Source organism: Mustela nigripes, chromosome 16, assembly GCF_022355385.1.
Source record: "Mustela nigripes isolate SB6536 chromosome 16, MUSNIG.SB6536, whole genome shotgun sequence".
In the NCBI taxonomy this organism is placed as follows: Eukaryota; Metazoa; Chordata; class Mammalia; order Carnivora; family Mustelidae; genus Mustela; species Mustela nigripes.
This window is the reverse complement of record NC_081572.1, coordinates 25,009,234-25,030,134: the sequence shown is the minus strand read 5'-3', so window position 1 is coordinate 25,030,134 and position 20,901 is coordinate 25,009,234. Positions and strand designations below refer to the sequence as shown.

The following is a 20,901-nucleotide window of genomic DNA, read 5'->3' as shown; positions in this document are numbered from 1 at the left end:
CTCCACACCTCCCCTAATCCTGGTCCCCCCACCCAGGAGGGATAGAGCCCACCCTTGAGCCTGGAGGCTGGGCCTGGCCCTGCACTGATTTCTCATGCACCCTTCAGGAAAAGGGGAGAGTCCAGGACACCTGGTTCCCAGCTCCCCCTTTCTTGGGGCAGCAGCCCTCAGTTTTTCCTGTGCCTCCCCACCCCCAGGTGCCAAATAGCCATAACCTTCTCCTCCTCCTCCTGGAACTGTTTTGTGGCCTCCCTGGGCTCGAGGTTTCCTGGCCAAGCCTGGGAAGGCTAGGGAGGAGAGGTCAGCTTAGGGGGCCTGGCTACAGAGCCCCTGGTCATAAGCAAGGGGAACATTTCCCACTGGAGAGCTAGGCCCTGCCCTGCCCGGGGCCACACCTGGAGGCCTTGTACTAACATCGCAAATTCAGCCTCACTGCACCCACACCCACAATTTTCCAAGGTTTTGACTGGAGGGCAAAATTTTACTACTAATATTTTTGGAGACCAGGGCTGCCCCACTGGCAGCCTGCTTTCTAAGTGAAATCCGCTCCATTTCCCCACTTTAACCCCAAATTGGGGCTCGGACCAAGGGAGGTGAGACCCCCCCCCCAGGTCCCCTCCCCATTCAGGATCCATCTCATATTGCCTCTTCCTCCTGCCCTTGCCCCAGACTGGATTTTTGTTCATTTTTTAAAAACAGACAGCCCCCATCATATCCGTTTGGGCTTCTCGTCCCCTGTAAATAGACCAAGCCATCAATCAGTATTTCTCGGCCCCCCCCCCCCCCCCCCCCGCCCCCCGCACCCAGACGTGCCCCTTCCCCCTGAAAGAGCTGGCTGTCTCAGTACCCGGGCCCCTGCGCTTCACCTCCCCTGCCAAGGCAGAGGGAGGGGGCGGGGCCAGGTGGGCGGGGCCCCGGGGCGCTTCCGGTCTCTCGGGCCGGCACCGCCCCTGCCCCCGCCCCCCCCCCCCCGCAGGATTGCGTCTCTGTATATAATATATATATGTATGTATTGTTCCCGGTTTTGTACGGACCATGCCCTCTGTCAGGTCGTCCCCATAAAAGCAGCCCCCAGAACCTTGCTGCCTGGTTTCTTGATTCGTGGGTGGGGGCGGCAGGGGAAGGGATAGGGTCGTCTGTCGGTGCCCCAGGTCCCCTGCCACTGGTGACTTCTTCACTGTGAAGATCCTTCTCATGGAGATCCTGTATTTCCCGCTTTCAGCAAACTCCCTCTTTGCCACCATCTCCCCCATCAGCACCCATGCTTTGTATCTATTCCTCTTGGTTAGGGCTGGGGTTTCTAGAGCCTCCCTTAGCCCCATTGCATTGCCTCTTTTTAGGAGGCCTCTGACAAAATTCGAAGGCTGTGTTAGATATGAGACAGTAAGGTGAACCGCAGATTCCTTTCCTGAGAAGTCTAACTTCATGGGGATATGCAGCATCTACTCTGAAAAGGTACCCTGCCTAAGGTTCCTGAAGGATTCAAGGTCACCTGGGGGTGGGTGGGAGGTGAAACGTCAGAGCAGTTTTGTGCCCAGGGTCCTAGAGGATCTTTCTGTCCTAGAGAATGTAAATAGCCCCAGGCCCCTGCTCTATGTCAGCACAACTCACCAGCTCTAATAGAATAGGTGTGGCAGTCCAGATAGATGCCAAGGTCCTAAGGACAAGATTTGGTGAAGTTCCAGAGAGCAGAGAGAGCAGGTAGGAGGTAGGGCCAAGGCTCAGGCAGTCTCCGACACCAGCCTTGCCTTGCTTGCTCTGGGTGCTGGAGTGTGTATGTGTGAGAAAACAGAAGCATAAGGCACTTGTGCTCGGTGGCCTGGCTCCCAAAGGGATTCTAACATTCCATTTTGCCTGAAGGAATGAAGTCCCAACATCAAGGCTCATCAAGGTCACTCCAATGGGTCCTGAGAGCACCTGAGGTGACTGATCACTACCAGAACTCCACTGGCAGTCAGTACCTGAGGCAGCCACTCCCTTGAGGACAGTTTTCTCACCCAATTCTCATTTCAAGCCAAATTCAGACTTCCCACTCCTTCCTCTCAAAAATCCTAGTTCTACCCCACAGGGCCAGAGAGTGACCATCCAGCCTGCCACCCCCTTTGGGGGGCATCTGGAAACCTGGGGATGGTGACCATGCCTCTCAAGGCATCTTCTCTGGGTAGCTCATCTTTGGGACACTTCTGGGAAGAAAGATCCAGATCATGGCTCCAGCCAAGAAATTCCAAGATGTGAAGTGGCTTGACCAACCTGGGTGGGAAGGTCGACGTGGGGTGGTGATGGCTCCTGCTGATCTGACTGGAGCTCTTTCTAGGTTGAGGTCTTGCTGCCCGCACCGCCCCCCTCCCCGCCCATCTCTCCTGTGTATCACATGAGGGGCCCACACATTGTATGTTCCAAAGGGTTGGCCACGTGGTCCCCTGTTTCTAAGCTCGAGTGTGTTGTATGGCTGGGGCGAGGCGGGGGGCGGTTTGCTTTGAGTTTCTCAGGCTTAGGATGTGACATGACCATGAGCTATGTCCACATTTGGGGCTATGTCAAGTGGCCAAGGGCAGGCCCATGGGAGGCTTGTGGCTTCATCCCTGCCCTGTCATCTGCTCCATTCTCAGGAGTTTGAGCAGCTTTGCCACAACCCCAACACTTGCCATGGGGCGGAGGAGAATCAAATGAGGAACATTTTCTGAATTTCCTGAAGCTTGAGCATCACTAGGAACAGGGGTTCCTCTCAGATCCTATGGCCTAGAAGACATCCTCCCACAGAACCCGCCCCCCGCCTCCCAGCACTGATGTTACACACCCATGATCTCCCTATTACCTACAGGCCTATATAACACTCCCTCACACACTCAGATCTTACCAGAGGCCTGAAAACCATGTCCTCTTTCAAAACCCCAGACTTAACCCTGTAAGATGTCACCCAGAGTCCCCACCACCTCCCCAGATCTCCACAGCACTCCACGGCTGCCAGCAAATTCTGAAGACATACAGAGACCCCCAAACTCCCACAGGTATCCTAGGCTACCTTCAGCCCTCAAAGCTTAATAATTCCGTCTTCACCCACAGTCCCAAGACCATCCTGGCTCAAAACATCACCTTCCACAGCCCCTCGGAGATCTGTGACTACAGAGTCCAGCGGGTCCTTAGGGGACTGTCCCTACAGGCTGTACCACCCCGCTGAGCTCTGGACCCCTCTGTCCAACCTCACCATTTGCTCTTGGACAGATCACCTTCATTCTTCAAAGTTTAACCCCCTCTTCGAACGGGGGTGATAGAAACAACTAGGTTTATTGTGAGAGTGACATCGACAATCAGGGAAAGGTGCTTAGGGCGATTCCAGCGCTGTAGGGCAGCTTGTTGATTATTACACTATCTCCCAGGGGTTGGCCTGCCACCACCTCCAGCTCACCACTCCAAGTGTGATCTCATCCCTGCCCGCCCTCCCTCCAGGACTCCAGCCTCAAGCCAAGCCCTCCTCCCTCGGTGGCCGGTGGTCCCCAAATCTGATCAATTTCTTCCACTCTCTATCCTGAAGAGTGCTCAGCTTGATCTGCAATCTTCACGCCTACTGCCCTCATCTCTCATCGGCCTCACCAAGGCTCTTGCCTGGGGCTGCCCTCTCCAATCCACTCTCCACAGAGGAACCAAAGAGTTCTCCCTAAAAGGCAAATAAATCTGAGCCCCCTCACTCCTCTGTTACTTTACCCTATGGCTCCCAGGATAAATGGCAAGCATTCCCTCCACCCCCGCACCTTTGCCGCCTCACTCCTCTTCCTACCTTGCCCTCCACCGCCCAGCCCCACTAACACTTCTACCCAGTCCTGGCCTGCCTGGTAGCCAACAGCACCTCCACTTCCACCCTCACCCACCCCCAGGACGCGCCGGCGTCCTCCGGTGCGCTGTGTCGCCGAAGTGTCCTCTGTGAACTGGGGCTCAGGGCACCCAGGCCTGTGACGGTCTCCCCACTGGTCTGTGCCTCCCCTCCCGAGGAGCCCCACTCCTGGGCCCGGGTGGTCCTGTTTCCCGCGATGGCCTCAGGCCTTGGCGCACACGACTGCTCGATGGGCGTCCAAAGATTGGATGAATCGGGAGCCCGCACAGACCTCGCAGAAGAGGCGGAAGCCCCGTGGGTCCGGAGGCGGGGCTGCTACCCCTCCCCCCCTCCCGCCCCCCGGACTTCCGCGGTCGGAGTAGTAGCGGCAACTCGGAATCCCCTCGCCCCGCCGCCGCTCGGGGCCGCCTCCTCCCTCCCCTGCTGCCGCCTCCGCCCCCTCTCCCTCCCTCCCTCCCGCTCTTTGTCTCCCCGCGCCTGCCTCCCTGCCACGCGCCCCCCGCACCGCCCCTTCCCGGGAGACCCCAGCGGACCCCAGCGGACGCGACGCGACGCGACGCGTGTGGGCCTGCCCGGCGGGGGGCCTGCGTCCGGCGGGTGGCGGGTCGGGGAGGTGGTTCCCTCCCTCTCTCCCTCCCCCCTCCCTCGCTCACACGCACACACACAAACACGCGCACACACACGCGCGCACACACGCGTACACGCGCGCGCGCACGGAGCATCCTCCCGTCAGGGCTCTGGTCCAGCCCCGCCCGCGCCTCCCGCTCCCCGCAAACCCTCTCCTCCTCTCTCGCTCCCCACATCCGTTCCGGCTCCCGGACCCTCGGCGCCCGCTCCCGCGCCCGCCCCTCTCCCGGGATGGAGCGGCTCGAGCCAGCCCGCAGCCCCCCGCGGCCGGGGTGACGGCCCCCCGCCCCTCCCCGCCTGGCCCGCGCCCCGAGCACCATGGGCCTGAGGGGCTCCCGCGGCGCAGGACGCTGAAGATGATTGATGCTGGAGGTGAGGACCCCGACGTGGACGGGAAAGCAGAGCCGGGGTCACCGGGGCTCGCGGCGGGACCCTGAGTGGGATCGGATAGGGCCTTTCTTCCCCATCCCTGGGGGGCTGCGCGGAGCTGGGGTGCTGGGCAGTCGGGGGAGGGGGCGGAGATAGGATTTGTGTCCCTAATCCTCTCCCTCCCGGAGAAATTAATTTTAAAAAACTGGTGTGGGGGGAGGGGGAGAGGGCTTAACTCCTTCTTGCCCGGCGCGGAGTTGGACGGCTGGACCGGAGAGAAACTAGCCGCCCGGCCCCAACTGGGAGTGCGGTAGGTGCCCCGGCCTCCGCGGTGCGGGGAGCGCTGTCCCACTCGCCTGTCGCCGCATCTCAGGCCTAAGGGAGGGGGCTCCGCTTTCTTCAGCTCCTACTCCCCCCCTACCCCCAGCCTCCCCTCCCGGCCTTTCCTTCCCGGTCTTTCCCAGTTGCACTTCTGTCTCGGTCTCTTTCTCCTCTTCCAAGGCCCCCTTCCTCTTCCCTGCCCCGCTGGGGCCCGCGCCTCTCCCTACAACCGCCCCTTGGCTCTCTCCTCAAAGCCCTCCCTGGAGCCTCAGTCCGAACCGGGCCAAGGGACCCCGGCCTCCAGCACTGCTTCCTCCGCCCAACACATCTCTTTCCTGCCCTTTCTTGGCTCTCTCTGCAGCTCGGTGGACAGTCTCCACCAACCTGTCTGTCTCTGTTCCTAGTTCCCACTCCCCTCTGGGGCTTGTGCATCCTTTTCTCTTTCTCCTTCCCTGGCTCTCAGGAAGCCTCCTGTGCTCCCAGAGAAGAGTCAAAGGTCACAGGTACTATTCCTCTGGGAACTGGAAGCTTTTGGAAAAGAGAGTGGCCTGGTAGCCCTGGTGCCCAGACTGTGTCCTGAGGGACAGGTTCATTTCCACCTCACGGCAGTTCCTGGTTAAATGTGTACGTGTGTGTGTGTGTGTGTGTGTGTGTGTGTGTGTAGGAGGATGAAGGTGGAGGGGGGCTTCTCTAAAGCTCCATTTGGTGAGAGGGGCCTGGTGACCTCTTGGATGGCCTGCTTCCCAGGGTTCCCCATGGAACAGTGTAGGATGGATCCCCCAAACACACCCCAGGGAGCTGACTGGAGGGAAAGAAAGCCATTTGTGCTGAATCAGGATGGATTAGACACAGGTGTGGGCTGGAAGGCCCAGCCTACCCCCAGAGGATACCTGACAGACTCTGTCCACAAGGGAGTCTTCACCCTGGATTGGGACTTTGAATAAAGAACTCATGGGATCTCCATTCTCTGCTAATGTAAGAGAGGAGGCACCACTACTGGCCTCAGAGAACCTCCTTCTGATGGGAGAGGCAGTTCTTATCTCGAGAGGGTCCCTAATCTGATGGGAATACCCTCCCTTCTCCCCAGGGAGCTCTCATCTGATGCAGAGGAGATCTGACCCATATTAGGGAATCCGTGAAGTATGAAAAACCCCTATTTTCCAGTTGCTGGGAAAGGGTGAATTTAGAAATTGTGTGGACAAATGGGAAGAGGGTGGGCTGTCTAGCTTTCTGGAGGAGGGGGCAGCCGGGTCCTGGTCAGCTGAGGCTTTGTGATTGAACGAGGCAATTTTGCTCATTCTTAGGGGCAACCTCTTTCCAAGATGGCCCTTCAGGCAGGAAGAAAGGTTCTAGAATTTCTTTGCTACTAGCACCCAGAGTTCAAGAATGGCAAGAGAGTTCTGGAGGACCCCCTGTCCCCTGGCCCTTTCTCACACCTCATTTCCTGCTTTCAGCCCCAAGCATCATCCACAGAGCTTGGGGTGGAAATAGTTTGGAAGCTTTCCCCAGTCCTAGACAGGATGGCCAGCTCCCCTTCCTCTCCCTTTCTCCCTTCTCCCTGCAGGGTCCTCTTCTCATGTGTACCCCTCCAAAATTGCAGACCATCCCCCAGGATAAGACTGGAGGGCAGGAGACAGGTAGAGTTTGAATTCCGCCTCTTCTCTCTTGCACCTCAGTTTTCCCATCTGTAAAGCGGGCACACTAAGAATCTCAAGCCCACACGGCTCCCCGTGAGATGGTTTGTATGTAATATCAGGAGAGAAATGTTGGAAAAGACCCCAGCAAGCACAAGGCCTAGCCTTCCCATGCCTGTCAATTGCATGTCTAGCCCAGCGCCCTGCCCTGCTCACGGGCGCCTGCGTGTCAGCAGTGACTGGAAATCATGTCCCGGCCCTGCAGCGTGCCCCTGCCCCTGAGCTTCCCCCACCCCCAGCCCCCGTCCCCTTGTCCCCCCTTGCTTGGTATTCCCCTTCCCCTCTCACACCCAGGCCTTGGTTTAGGGCTGCTGCCATCCTGCCTCTGCTGGGAAGCCTGCCCAGATTGTTTCAGCTACATCCGTCCCGCTTCCCCACCTGCCTCCCTTCTTGCTTCCCCCCCAAAAAGCAAAACCCAACCAAGTCCCAAGTCATCTCACTTCCTGCCAGAACATACTTGCAGCACAAAGATTTGTCCACTGTGGTGCTGTGAGTACTCCTCATACCCTTCTGCATCTGTGAGTCTGTCTGGAACGGGGAGAACTGCGAGTCTGTCAAGCACAGGGGCCCTGCTGATGGTGCCAGGTTCCCAAACAGCTCGTGTGCAAAGGCAGGTGGTGAGCACACCAGTGATGGGGGTGGGGAGCAGGCAGGACTGGGTGATGGACGGCATGATGGATGGGGGGGCTGCTGGTACGAGCTGATGGATGCAGAGATGGGAGGGTGGATGGATGGATGGACGGACAAATGGATGGCTGAGTAGGTGGGTAGGCAGATGGATGCAAGGACCTGGATTCTGCTTCTGAGCTTGCCATCGCCTTGTTATGTGACCTTAAGCCAGTCATTCTTCCTTCTGTTTCTTTATTTGGAAAATGAGAGGATTGCATTTAATCATCTCCCAAGATCTTTCCCAGGTTTGCTGTTGGACAGTTTATGATGATCAAACGATTTGAAGGAATGCTGATGATGGAAAGACCCAAGACATTGTGGGGGAGGAAAGGTTCAGTGAGCCATGTGAATGCACACAGTAAATCAGCCTGGACCAAAACCACAGGACTCAGCTCGGGTCTAGACTCTGAATTTGCTTCTGCCCCTACTCTGCCATGTCTCCCTCTGCCCCAACTCCCATCCTCCTGGCTGTGGTTCCGATGACTTCTTCTCCAAGGGGCTGGAGCAGGAGTTCTAGGGGAAGGTGAGGGGCCAGAAGGCCAGGAATAGGCAGCCAGGGGCAGCCCCCTTGTCGCCCTCCACCAACCTGGACCTCTTATCCATCATCTCTCTTTCTCTCTTCCCTCAGCTCTCTCGAGTCATGGCTTCTTCAAAGCTACGAGAACCTGCGGATGAGGTTTTTGGTAAGTTCTGTTTGCTCTAACTCTAGCCAAGGCCACTGCCACTGGGGGGATTCCCTCTGGGATGTCAGTGTGTGTCTTTGAGCCTTTGTGTGTGTGTATTGTGGCCTGGCCGCCTGAGTCTCTGCCATGACACTCTATGCTAAGGACAACCGTGACGATTAAGGGTCTCCATTTATGAAGTGCTGCCTCATGCCAGGTGCTAAGCCAAACCCCCAACTCACAATATTGCTTATGCCCCGCAATAAGGCCAAGAGGCGTGCCCATTGTACAGACGAGGAGCCTAGAGCACAGAGTACCCAAGTGGCTTGCGTTAAAGATCATGTGGCAGGTTAGTGGCAGAGCTGGGACTAGAAGTCCACACTGGGTGGCTGTACACCTCTATCCCAGCCCAAGTAACAGTCATTACGACCATATTGCATGGTAACGGCCCTTGGCCTACAGGATATGTATGGAAATCAAATGCTCAGAACAGAATCGCAGTGCCCCCAGGCCAGCCCGCTCTGGACACATGGGGGGCTGGTGTGCACACAACACACCTGCCTGCTCCATAGTTTACCCCCTGCCATCTTTCCGTTGGGGGGTGGCAAAGCCTGGGCAGGGCAGAGTTCCCAGCATGCACTGGGGCAGAAAGGCTGGTTCCCAGCATGCACAGGGGTGGAAAGGCTGGTTCCCAGCTGGATTTGGCGGAGGAGTCAGGGAATAAGGAACTTGGAGGACCACGAGGAACGTGGAGGGAGAGGTTGAGACAGAAGCCCTTGCCCGATGCCTATAGCATGTGTATACCCCTTGGGACTCATGTTGGTGTGCACAGCCTCAAGGGGCTCCCCAGCTTCTCATCTCTCCCTTCCCTCCCCTCTCCTCCTCCCCCTCTCCAGTTCACCACCTTCTCCCCTGTGTGGCCACATGCCTCCCAGCTCCCAGGAACACTGTTTTCCCTGGCCTTCCTGGGGCCCTGGACTCCTCCAGCCTCCAGCCAGCTCTGGGCCTCAGACTCTAGTGTCTCACCATCTGCACCAGGCCTGGCCCAACAGAAGCGAGCTCCCCCTCACCTAGGCTTCTGGGCCTTCATTCCCACCCCCAGCCCCAACTCTTCCTGTTTTCCTTCTCCGAGACCTGCTGAGGTAGCTGGCTGCCTGGCCTGCTTCCTGACGGGCAAGGCAATTAAATATTCATGACTCCCCACTGCCCAGGGCTGGGAAGAGAAAGACCAAGAGAGACAGACCCACCCTGAGTGGGAGGAAGGCCAGGCAGGCAGGTAGAGTAGGGGAGCAGAGGTGAGGCAGGCCCCCACCTTGCCTCAGAAATGCCTCAGCCCCCTAGGGGTCCCTTTGCTCCCTAGACCCTCCAAGATGAGCCGCCTGCAGTCCAGATGTGGCCCAGAGTCAGGAGAAGGGCCCCTTTCCCCAGTCCTGGGAGTCTGGGCTCCGTGGAGAGGATGGTGGACAGCTCCCTGCCCCACCTCCCAGAGTAGGAAGAACAGGGAGCCAGGAGGCCTGGATGCTTTCTTAACTCCCTCTGTACCTCTGGCCAAACCTTGCCTCTCCGAGCTTCAGTTTCCCCACCTGTAAAATGAGGGGTTGGACTCACGAGCTGCTCCCATCTCTGCCTCAAAAGAGGTGTAGCAGGCTTGGTCCTTACACACTGAACCTCTGGAGTCAGCCTGCCTGGAACCCTGGCTCCTCCTTTCCCTGGGGCAGATTAAGGCTGCCCTGGGGATTCCTGGAGTCTCTTCCTCCTAGGGTTATGGGGAGTTTAAATGAGCTAGTAATTGTGAAGCTCTTAGAACCAGTGCCTAGCACAGCAAGAGCTCAGTCAGTATTAGCCTTTATTATTCTGTTCTGTCCTCAGTCCTTGCTGCTTGCAGACAGTGCTTGGAGATGCCGTGTCACTAGGGAACAGGGGACAGAAGGCTCCCTCCCTCAGCTCAGCCCCAGGGCCTGGAAAGGCCAGGAGCAAACCAGGGGCCTGGAAGGAGCCGGAGGAGTTGTGTCAAGGCTGGGGTCCCAAGCAGCAGTCCTTTGACAGGACCTCTCCTCTCGCCAAGCCCCCACTGCCGCCCCTGGACACCTGCAGCAGGCCCTGCGGGGGCCCACCCTCCCTTGCGGCCAGGCCAGTCCCCTCTCCTTGCAGGCTCCACTGGCCCACACCATCCCTTCTCCTTAGAAAGCTCCTTGTTCTTCCTAGAGCCTTGGCTCTTTCCCGTCTCCCAGACCTCAGCCAGGCTGCCTCGTCTAAGACAGAGCCCCCAGCCCCTGCCTGTCTCTTTCCTTCCCGCCACAAATACTCCGGGGACCCCACCGTGTACCAGGCTCTGTGTGTGGGAGACCCCAGGGAGATAGTCACTGCCCTCGCAGGGCCTGAGTTCCTGGATGAAGGGTGTGTCCTGGGGAGGAGTGCCCTGCAGAGGAGCACTGGATAGGGATGTGACATCAGCGCTTCCCTGTGCCTTGAGGCCATCTCTGCAGTGCTGTGCACTGGCCCCGGAAGTGTAACTTGGCTTCCTCAACACTGACTGAGCCCCTGCTCTCCCCCAGGCCTGACCCCAGGCTCTCTGGGTCCCCAGCTCGCCCCTCTGCATTGTGCAGATGGGCGAACGGGATGGTCGCCTCTGATCAGATCCTCTTGCCAGGCCTGCAGAGGTGAAGCTGTCCCTCGGAACTGGGGGTCTTTGAGGGGACAGACAAGGAAGGGGTGAGGGGACCTGGCACCTAGCGCGCTGCAGGAGCACAAGGTCAGAGGCAGGAAAGGAAGGTGGCGACAAGGAGCCCAGTGGGGTCAGCAGGTTAGCACCGCTCTCAGCTCGTTCTGGCTGGGCGCACAGCAACAGGCATTCTGTCGAAGCACTTTACCTGGGTCATCTTATTTGACACTCACACAACCCTGGAACGGAGATACTCCTCTTATGGCCCCATTTTACTGATGAGGAAGCCAATCCCTAAATGAAAGGAACTTGCCCAGAGTCCTCCAGGCAGCAAATGGCAGAACAGGATTCAGCCCCTGCCAGCCGGCTCCTCCTCTGGAAACGTGGGGAACACGGAAGGGGTGAGCTGGAACCCCCCTCCCCACCAGGGCCCGACTGGGGGCTGAGGGGCATGGACTTTATGTTATTGACTTTAGGACCCCCTCACCACTCCTCAGTCTTACCCTGGGTTTCAAAAGCAAGCAGTTATAGGACCAGTCAGAAAAGTGCTTTAGAAAGTTTCCTCTAGCCTGTGGGAAGTGGGGAGGGAGGCTGACTGGAGGCCCGAGGCAGGGAGAGCAGGATGCCTGGAGGCTGAGGCCAGGCTTGGGGAAGGGGCCGGTGAAGACCTGAGTAAGGCAGTTCAGTCTTCAGGGAGAGGAGAGGCCAGGTTCCAGGGCTGTGAGGAAGGCAAATCAACAGAACTATGTGGTTTTGTTTTGTTTTGTTTTTTAAGATTTTATTTATTCACTTGACAGACAGGGATCACGAGTAGGCAGAGAGGCAGGCCGAGAGAGGAGGAAGCAGGCTCCCCGCCGAGCAGAGAGCCCGACGCGAGGCTCGATCCCAGGACCCCGGGACCACGACCCGAGCCAAAAGCAGAGGCTCCAACCCACTGAGCCACCCAGGCGCACCCCCCGCTTTTTTTCTTCATTAAAATCCCATTTTCTAAGCGCCTACTACATGCCAGACACCAATTCTGGATGAGAGCCATGAACAAAATACAGGAATGTCTGCCTTCACAGAGCTGACATTCTAACAAGCAGAGAGACAATGAACTAAGTCAGTAAAATAGACAGCACACCAGAGGATGACACATGATGCAGGGAAAAACCAGGTTGGGGATCTGGGGGGAATTGTACAATGAGTGGTCAGTAAAGTCGTCAGTGAGAGAAAGCATTTAAGCAAAGGCCTGAAGGAGGCAAAGGACAGAACCCTGTAGAAATCTGTGGCAAGAGCCTTGCAGGAAAAGGGAAGAGGAAGTGCAAAGGCCCTGAGGTACAGTGAGGCTTATGTGAAGAAGACCCAGGAGGCTAGGATGGCCAGAGTAGAGGGAGCAAGAGGGAGAGAACTAGAAGCTCAGAGCGGTAAGAGGAGCACAGACTGAATCCGGAAGGCCCCTGGGAGAACTTGGCAGTTACTCTGCAAGATGGAAGTCCCCGGGGGGTTTGAGCACAGTAGTGACAAGGGCTGACATGTTTTATCAGGATCACTCTGCTTGCTGTGGTGTTGAAAATAGACTGTACGTGGGAAAGGGAGCCAAAGGGGAGACCAGCCGGGAGGCTTCTGTAATAACTGAGGCAGGGGGTGAGAGTGATCTAGACCAGGGAGGCTGTGTGTCCCCCTCTCCTCTCTCTTCCCCTGATTTCTCCTCCTACCCCCCTTCTCTCCCTTCCCTTCCTCTCCTCTTCTCCCTTCTTTCCCTGCTCTCTCTCCTCTTCCTCTCCGTGCACACGCGCACGTGTGCATGTGTGCGCACACAGACACAGGGAAACGGCAGTTTGATTGCGGGAAGTGAGAAGTACAGAGACCAGCCAAATGCATCCCGTCGTGCGTTCTGGGACTGTCACTCAAGGCTCATCGGGTCGTGGCCGGCCTTCCACCTCTACCCGCTGCCACTGCCCTGGATTAATTTGAATCTAATCCAAAACATCATACCATTTCGCCATAAATATTTCAGTATGTCTAGATGTATTTCGAAAGGAGAGCTAACAGGAATTGTGGCTAGATTGAGTTTGGAGAGTGGGAGGGAAAGAGAGTCCAGGGCGACTCCAGCACTTGGCCTGAGCCATCGGGGAGATGGAGCTGCCAGTCATAGCCGGACACAGACACTGAAGCTGCCCGTGGCACATCCAAGGGGAGGGGGCTGGGAGGCAGCCGGCCTGGGGAACTCCTGGCTGGAGCTGGGGCTGAGGGCAAAGCGTAGCTCGGGGCTGTTTGCATCGGGTGGATGGGCCTTTCATGGAGCCGAGGAGCAAAGGGGAAGCCAGTCTGAAGCAAGGTGGTGGGTTCATGCTGATGGATTATTTGAGGACTCGGGTGTGTTTGACCCGGCAAGTTCCCTGGTGGGTGCTGAGGTGCCCAAGCTTGGAATTCAGGGGGGCTCAGGACTGAACCAGTAGGTGATAGTGAAACCAGGCCAGCAACTGGGGTGGCTTAGGGGGTATCTGCAGACAAAAGAAAGAGGAGGAGGCAAAGCTGGGTCAGTATGAGTGATGGGATGGCAGAACCCTGAGACTGTGGGGCAGGGGAATGGGGAAGAAAGGTCTTAACCTGTGCTGGATTTGGAAAGAAACTCTTCTGCCTGGAGACCCCAAGCTTGGGGACACTGCAGAGCGAAGGCTTCATTCCCCAGGGGGAGCAAGTAGAAAGAGAAACTAGGAGCAGTCGGGTTTATGCACGGTCTGTTGGCTTTGCCTACTCTTCCTTGTCTTCGTCCGGGACCCAGCCCCGCACCACTGACCCCAGGATGGGAGAGGCAGGCCAGCCGTGTGGGGCCTGGGTTTTCCCCGATGCCACTACTGTGCTCCCGTTCATCAGGGCTGGGTCTGAGTGCAGATCTGGGTATGGTACAGCAGGCCAGGGTTCCAGCACGGCCAGTCAGGCTCAGAGCCCAGACCACTGCTAGCTGCTGGCTGCAGGCGAGAGACTGAACCTCTCTGAGCCTTAGTTGGCTCAGCTGTAAATTGTACGTAACCGCGGTCCCTAGCTCCCTGAGCAGATGAGGTGATGTATGAACATTCTGGCACACAGTAGGCTCTTCTTAAGTGGTAGCTGTTATTACCATCATTGATCTGATCTCATCCCCAGCCCTTCTCTCCACAAACCTACCCTCCAGGGGCCCTGGAAGGAGCGCCCCCCCCCCAACCCCTGCACTACCCTACTGCCCAGCATTGCACACTCCCTCACCAGCCTCCTCTCTTGCAAACTGCCACCCAACCTTAGACTGGCTTTGGTGCTCCCTCCCCTGACCCATCCAAAAAGGAATGTCCTGTCCTCCTCTGTGCCTGTGAGAGGTCCCACCACACTGCTATATTTCTGTGCTGACATGTCTGGCTTTCTCTGAGACTGTGAGGGACCCCACTCTGCCTCTCGTTGGTAATCCCTGTGCTGGGCGCACAAACCTTTGTGGAATGTCTGGGGGTGTGAGTGCTGGAGGCCTGAGGGCGGGGGGGGGGGGGGGGGGGGGGCTCTGGGCTTGCTGTCCTCACATGTCTGGTCTCTGTCCCCTTCACCTGGTTCACAGACCTGGACTTGGCTGTGCCAGAGACCGTCAGACTGGACAGCAGTTTACACAAGGCCCGAGCCCAACTACTGGCCAAGGGCCGGAGACACCGGCCCTCCCGCTCCAGGCTTCGGGACAGCGCCAGTTCTGCAGAGGATGGTGAAGGCTCTGATGGGCCAGGAGGCAAGGTGGGGACAACCCACCCAATCATTGCCCCCCCACCCGAAAATCCCTCCAAACCCTTTTCCAGGGAAACCACAGCCCCAGACTTCTGACATAGTAAGGCGAACAGGGATTACCCGCATTCATTCTGGCTCGCCTGAAACTTTTAAGGAAGGTATTATCATTCCCATCTTACATGTGGGGAAATTGAGGCTCCGAGGTTCAGTAACAAACTCACACAGTTAGGGAGTGAGGGAAATGAGATTCGACCCCAGCCTACGTGACTGAAGCCCCCCCCCCCCCCCCCCCCCCCCCCCCCCCCCCCCCCCCCCCCCCCCCCCCCCCCCCCCCCCCCCCCCCCCCCCCCCCCCGCCCCCTCGCCCCCCCCCCCCCCGCCCACCGCGTGCTCCTACTCCTCACTGCCCAGCCACCCCCATGGCCGCTCCTTCCCCCAGGTGACGGACGGATGCGGGAGCCCCCTGCACCGGCTGCGCTCACCTCTGCACTCGGGCCCAGGGTCCCCGGCCGGGGGCTCTTTCTGCCTGGAGCCTCCGGGGTTGCGGCGCAGCATGGACGAAGACGAGCCTCCGCCCTCGCCGCTCACACGCTACCGGCCCCTGCACAACGCCGCCTCGCACGAGGGCCTGGCCGCCGCCTCCTGCTCGCCGCCCCGCTCCGCGCCCTCCTCCGACAGCTCGCCCAGCTTCGTGCGCCGCCACCCGCGCGCAGAGCCCCACAGCGAAGGTGAGTGGCAGCCGGTGCGGCGCCCTCTGCTGGCGAGCGCTGGGACTGCAGCGGCCCCGCCGGTCGTCACCTAACCCCCGCCAAGCAGAGGGTTGGACCAAGTTGGGCAGGGCAGTGAGGGATGAGGAAGGGGTGGGGGTAGGGGGACAACACACTGTGGCTTCCTCCATCACTTACCCAGCGCCTACTATGTCACTGTTGGGCACTGGGACACACAGGGAAGCAGAGGCACTCTTTGCCCTCAAGAGGCTTGCAGTTTGGGGGAGATACAATCTAATAATTCCTTATAGTTTAAGGGAGAAGTGATCAAACCATCCCTTAATTAAATATGTAGTTTTAAGTTGTAATAAGTGCACGGTTGCAGCGGGGGAGGGGGCAGCACATAGCGGGGTAAAATGACCTCGCGGGGAGCCTCCTGTAAGGCTTCTCTGAGGAAGTGACATGTGAGCCAAGATTGGAAGGCGGGTTAGAAGTCAGTCAGGATAAATGAACAGTGAATAGTAGCGGTCCCTCCTTTTTCATGGTTTCCTTATGGCTTTCATAGCTATTCCATGAAATAGGCATGGAATAGCCTATTCCATGGGTCAGGTGTTAGACTCATATTTGGGACGAAGGAAGCTCAGAGAGGTAGAGTGATTCCTCCAAAGTCACACAGCTAGTGAAGGGCACCCGAGCCAACTTGCCTGCTTCTAAGTCAAAAGAGGCAGCTGAAGAAGGCAGGCAAGCCACTCCACGGGCTATTTTCTTCCCTCTCTTCCCCAAAAGATGACAGCCGGGATGCCAGCCCACCTGAGCCTGCCAGCCCCACCATCGGTCTGGATAAGAAGACTCGCCGAAAGTTCCTGGACCTGGGGTGAGTGGAGGAGGGGCCAGAAGCAAAGGCTTGGAGCCTTGGGGTTCAGGGTAGCACAGCGGGCAGCACTGCCCCACTCCCCCCCCCCCCCCCTCACAGGGTCACCTTACGCCGAGCATCCACTAGCAAGAGCCGGAAGGACAAGGGCAGCAACCGTTTGTCCATGTGCAGCAGGTAAGCTTCCGCTCATAGTTCCGGAGGGGGGGGCACCCACCCCACGGTGCCCACACCCATGCTGGTGCTCTCTCCACAGGGAATCAGTGGAGGGGTCCAGCAGGTCAGGGGGCTCCCCGTTCCTGCCCTTTTCCTGGTTCACAGACAGTGGCAAGGGCTCGGCATCCTCTGGTAGCACCACCTCGCCCGCCTGCTCCCCTAAACATGAGGGCTTCAGCCCTAAGAAGTCAGCTTCTCAGGTGAGTCCATGGCTTCCCTGCCCCCCGTATGGGCCCCAGACTCAGGTGATGTGAGGGGGTGGGGCTGGGATCCAGGCATTCCTGGGGTCCGTTTGTCTATCTGTTTGTCCATCCAGTTTGTCTACCCATGGAGCCATTCTGTGATTCACTAGTTCATCCATTCTCTGAGTTCATTCATTGGTTTCTTCACTCATTCACATTCTGAGTAGTTCCTCCCCTGAGTCATTCACCACATTCAACCCACTGAGCACCAGGCTTCCCTCCTTAGCCACCCAGCCTGAGGCCGCCCCCGTTCGCGCTCTTCTGCCTGGCTCCCCACGTCCCATCCCAGTTCCCAGTCGTCCCAGTCATCCCAGTCGTCCCAGTCACCGGGCAACCTGTGTGGTGGGGTGAGGCTTGCAGGAAATCAGGATGAAGGGGACCCAAACTAGCTAGAGCTCAGGAAGCAGGGAGAAGTCAGGGACAGAAGCAGCCACAGGTGTCTGCTTCTGCTCATGCCGCGCTCTACACTAGACAAGGCTCCAAGGGCTGCTTTGGCTTTCCTTTCACAAAGCGCAGGCGTGCTTATCCCAGTTGCCCGGATGAACGACTGAAGGCCCAGAGAGAAGGGACTTGCCATGTGGGTTCGATGCGGGCTCCATGCCTGTTCTGTGGTTGTTCCTTAGGTGCTACTGGGGCTGAGGAGACCAGAAAGCTGGGAATTGAGGGGAGAAGGAGTTCCATCTAACTTGGGACTTCCTGATTTCCTATCTGCACAGCCTCCCTCTGCCTCTTCCTTCCCTCGTGCTGGGCCCTGGGATAGCGGGGTAAACAGACAGCCCAGGGCCTCACAGAGCTTCTGATCTCTACCCAGGCACCTAGAAGCCAGGGTGCTAAGGGCTATGATGGGGAGGCACAAAGGGAGGACCCCCGACCTAGCCTGGGGGAATCCTGGTCAGCTGCCTGCAGGAAGCAACACCTGGTCCGAGACTTCTGCCATTCCTGCTAACTATTCTGCCTCATTTCTGACCCCACGACCTCCTAGAAGTCTTACATCCTGATGCTTCCCATGAGTACTTCATAGACTAGGAGGCACTGCGCAACTCCTGGTGCCCAGCCCCCAACTTAGCTCCTTCCAAATGCAAGCAGTGGATTGGGGGACTCCCTTGGGCTTGAGGGTGAGCTGTTTCCTCAGCAGCTCATACCTTTCCTCTCTAGGAATCCACCCTGAGTGATGACTCCACGCCCCCTAGCAGCAGCCCCAAGATCCCCAGTGGTCCCCGGCAGGAGACCAAGTGCTCCTACCCCTACCACACACTGTCCCAGTCTTCGGATGAGGTAAGCAAGCCCTGGACTCTGAGTGTTGAGGCGCAGGCCACAGGCCAGGTCTTCCCCCTCACCATCCTTGGTCTCTACCCCAGTTCCTGGACGAACCTCTCCCCACGGTCCACCACTGGACCAGCCAGCAGGTGGGCCAATGGCTGCACAGCCTCAACCTGGAGCAGTATGTCGCTGAGTTCGCTGCGCGACAGGTGGACGGGCCCCAGCTCCTGCAGCTGGATGGAAGCAAACTGAAGGTGTGTCAGGGGAGGAGAGCGGTGACCCAGTTGGAGCCCAAGGCAACCTTCCAGGATTGGGATCCCTGATCTTTCATTGCCTCTAAGGCCACTGCCCTGACCTCTGACCTGGGCAAGGTCCTTGGCCTGATCTTTGCACTCTAGCACAGGTCCACTGTCGGACATGAAACTCGAGCCCCGTCCTTCAGTTTGACCTTCAAGCCTCAGCTCAAGGCTCCAGGATAACATTGACCTCTAGGACCGTCAAGAGTCAGATCACCTGACTCTTGCCTCTGGGAGTCCCTTGCTTTCATAAGAAACCAGGCCTCTGCCTGATTACCTTGCCTGATTCTCAGTCTTGGAGGCTGCTGGTAGTCAGGGGAGGTCCGGGAGGGGGAGGTGGGCTCAGATCTCTGCGCTGAGAGGTTTCTAGCGTGTTGCCCACCCTCTGCTACATTGCTTAGGCAAGAGGTGGTGAGGAGAGGCCCCCAGGGAGTCTCTGCAGTAGGGAGGGGCCTCGGCCACTGACTAGCAGTGTGACACTGGGCAAGTCATTCCCCATCTGTGGGCCTCTGGGGGCTGGGCAGGATGGTACCAAGACTGAACTCTCAAGTGGAGGAATGGGAGCCGAGGATTGCCAGGGGTGGGGGCAGGGGGTAAAAGGTCTGGCACCCTCCATCATCCTCTTTCCAAAACGCCCCCCTTTGGAATTCCTGCCCTGCTTCTGATCCACGGGCCCGTCTGGGAGGCAGAGGCCACACTTCTGGGAGGACCTGCTGAGCTCCAGGCAGAGTACACCCACCTGGGGCACCGCAAACTGGGGGTCGGAGTTGGCTAGGGCCTGAGGGATTCTGGGGCTCTTTCCCTCACCCTTGAATTCCTCCGCAGAGCCTGGGGCTCAGCAACTCACATGACCGGACGCTAGTGAAGCGGAAGGTAAAGGAGCTGGCAGCCGCCGCTGAGAAGGAGCGCAAGGCCCGGGAGAAGGCCGCACGGCAGCGGGAGAAGCTCCGGCGCCGGGAGCAGGAGGCCAAGAAGAGCTAGGGGAGGGCGGGGGGCAGGCACTGGCACCCAGGCGCTGGTGGCCGCCGGGCTCGGTGGGCACAGGCCTCAGCGGGGAGGCGGGGCCTGGGCGCCAAGCTTGGGCTGGCCGGGCCCCACACTCTCAGGGGGTACATGCCCTCTCTTACCCTGTCACTGTCTGGACCCAGATCCCCCAGAAAGGGAGACCCCAGGAGAGGGCCCAGTAATAGATCCAGTTTTAAGGACTTGTTTGGCACAGAGTTCCTAGGGAGCTGGCAGGTTTTGGGCAGAGGACCAAGAGGCCAGGGCTGACAGTCGGGGAACCCTGAGGCACATGGGTCAGTCTGATCATCTACCCTCGGGCCATGGCCATGCTGGCCGGCCGTAAGCTAGGACACTTGCCTGCCAGCTGGCCTGTCTGCCTTCTAGAGGCTCTGAGATAAGGCCTAGGTCCCAGGGATCAGAGGCAGGAAACCTCTCAGCAGGAGCGAGTGGACAGTCACTCCTCTCCAGCACTCCAAGCTGGCTGCGTGCTGGGAGAGCTCTCTTCTGCTCCCAGGGGAGGCTGGTAGGCGCTGTGGCAGCCCGCACTCAGGGTAGACTCCTAGCCTCCACGCGGCGGGAGAGCACAGAGAGCAGCATGGGTAGCCCACACAACCTTGGCCAGGACTTTGGGAGCAGGAAGGGACAATGAAAATGTCCTTCTTTTTCCCCTTCCTGGTCCCATGGGTCCCAGTGGTGAGATGACATCCATGCAGGTCTGCCCCTCCTGGGGCCCACTCGAGGCCTGGTTTTTTACCTACTCCCTGACACAGGGCCCACTTCTATTGCTCCCTCAAAGAACGGCTGAGCCCTCTCTGGGGACAGAGCCAACTTGGGAGCTGGGGGTGTGTGTGACAGAGGACACCCCTAACCAATGCTTAGGTCACGTTGAACAGGTGAGCCCTCACCCCAGCCAGGTAGAGAGGCAAACTCTAGGAGTTCCCCTGGAATCTACTGGAAGGTTTCATCAGCCTTCCCCCATCTGCTCTGGTCCCTGTCAGGGTCTCAATGGGTTCCAGAACTGGCACGCTGTGCAGGCTCTGGTTCTCTGGGCCATGATGAGGGGTTGGGCCAGGCCCCTGGGTGGGGCTGGGATCTATCCTGTGAGGAGGAAGCGTTCAGGTACAGCACTGGCCAGCAGCTCCTGCAGGACTGGCCGGTGACCAGCGGGGCTGGAGGCCCTCTGGTTAGAAGTCCACCTCCCCCTTCACCTGCCCGGAGTGGCGGACAGGACCCAGTGCATGCCAGCTCTCCTCGTTCCTGCTCTGGGGCCGTGGCTCCAAGGCCATCCCTGCCCTGGCCACGGTCTGGTCCCTGGGACTCAGCCCTTTACTTCTCTCTGCCATCTGTATGGGGAGAGGAGCCACACAGGAAACTGAGCTATGGGGGCACTGGCATCAGGGTCTGCTGGAGGGGCTGGTGGGGAGGGCGGAAGGCACCCAGGCCTTTGAAATGATCAGGAGCTCTATGGGCACCCACCTGCATGTGAAGGGAGGGTGGTACTCCATTTATTTCAATAAACACTTACCATGTGCCAGTGACCTTTGTTTGCCCCCGCTGGGAGGCTGGGCTGGGGCGGGAGGCAGCGCCGGGCCCTGAGCGTGGAGGGGTGACACATCTGCTCCCCGGGGGCTGCCATGTCAGGTGTCCTGAAGGGATGGCTCTGCCTGGCGGTGTGCTTGTGGGACGCACTGAGTCATGCCCTGGGCTGGGTATCCCGAGTGCGTCATACGGCAGTCACAGGGTGTGCGG

At 58.6% G+C, this 20,901-nt stretch overlaps 1 protein-coding gene across 2 annotated transcripts; it reads left to right on the top strand.

The window, feature by feature from the left end:
- Positions 1 to 4,301: 4,301 nt before the first annotated feature.
- On the top strand, positions 4,302 to 20,690 carry SAMD14 (sterile alpha motif domain containing 14). Of its 2 annotated transcripts, none has more exons than XM_059380108.1 (10): positions 4,302 to 4,828; positions 8,138 to 8,192; positions 14,399 to 14,565; positions 14,995 to 15,283; positions 16,049 to 16,136; positions 16,236 to 16,310; positions 16,390 to 16,549; positions 17,747 to 17,866; positions 17,950 to 18,105; positions 18,973 to 20,690. In XM_059380108.1, exons 1-10 carry the CDS (start codon positions 4,820 to 4,822, stop codon positions 19,126 to 19,128), a joined length of 1,275 nt encoding a protein of 424 aa, XP_059236091.1. In that variant the 5' UTR covers positions 4,302 to 4,819; the 3' UTR covers positions 19,129 to 20,690. The 2 variants fall into 2 exon arrangements, with proteins under 2 accessions (XP_059236091.1, XP_059236092.1); XM_059380109.1 differs by lacking the exon at positions 4,302 to 4,828 and adding an exon at positions 8,011 to 8,032.
- The last annotated feature ends 211 nt before the right edge of the window (positions 20,691 to 20,901 follow it).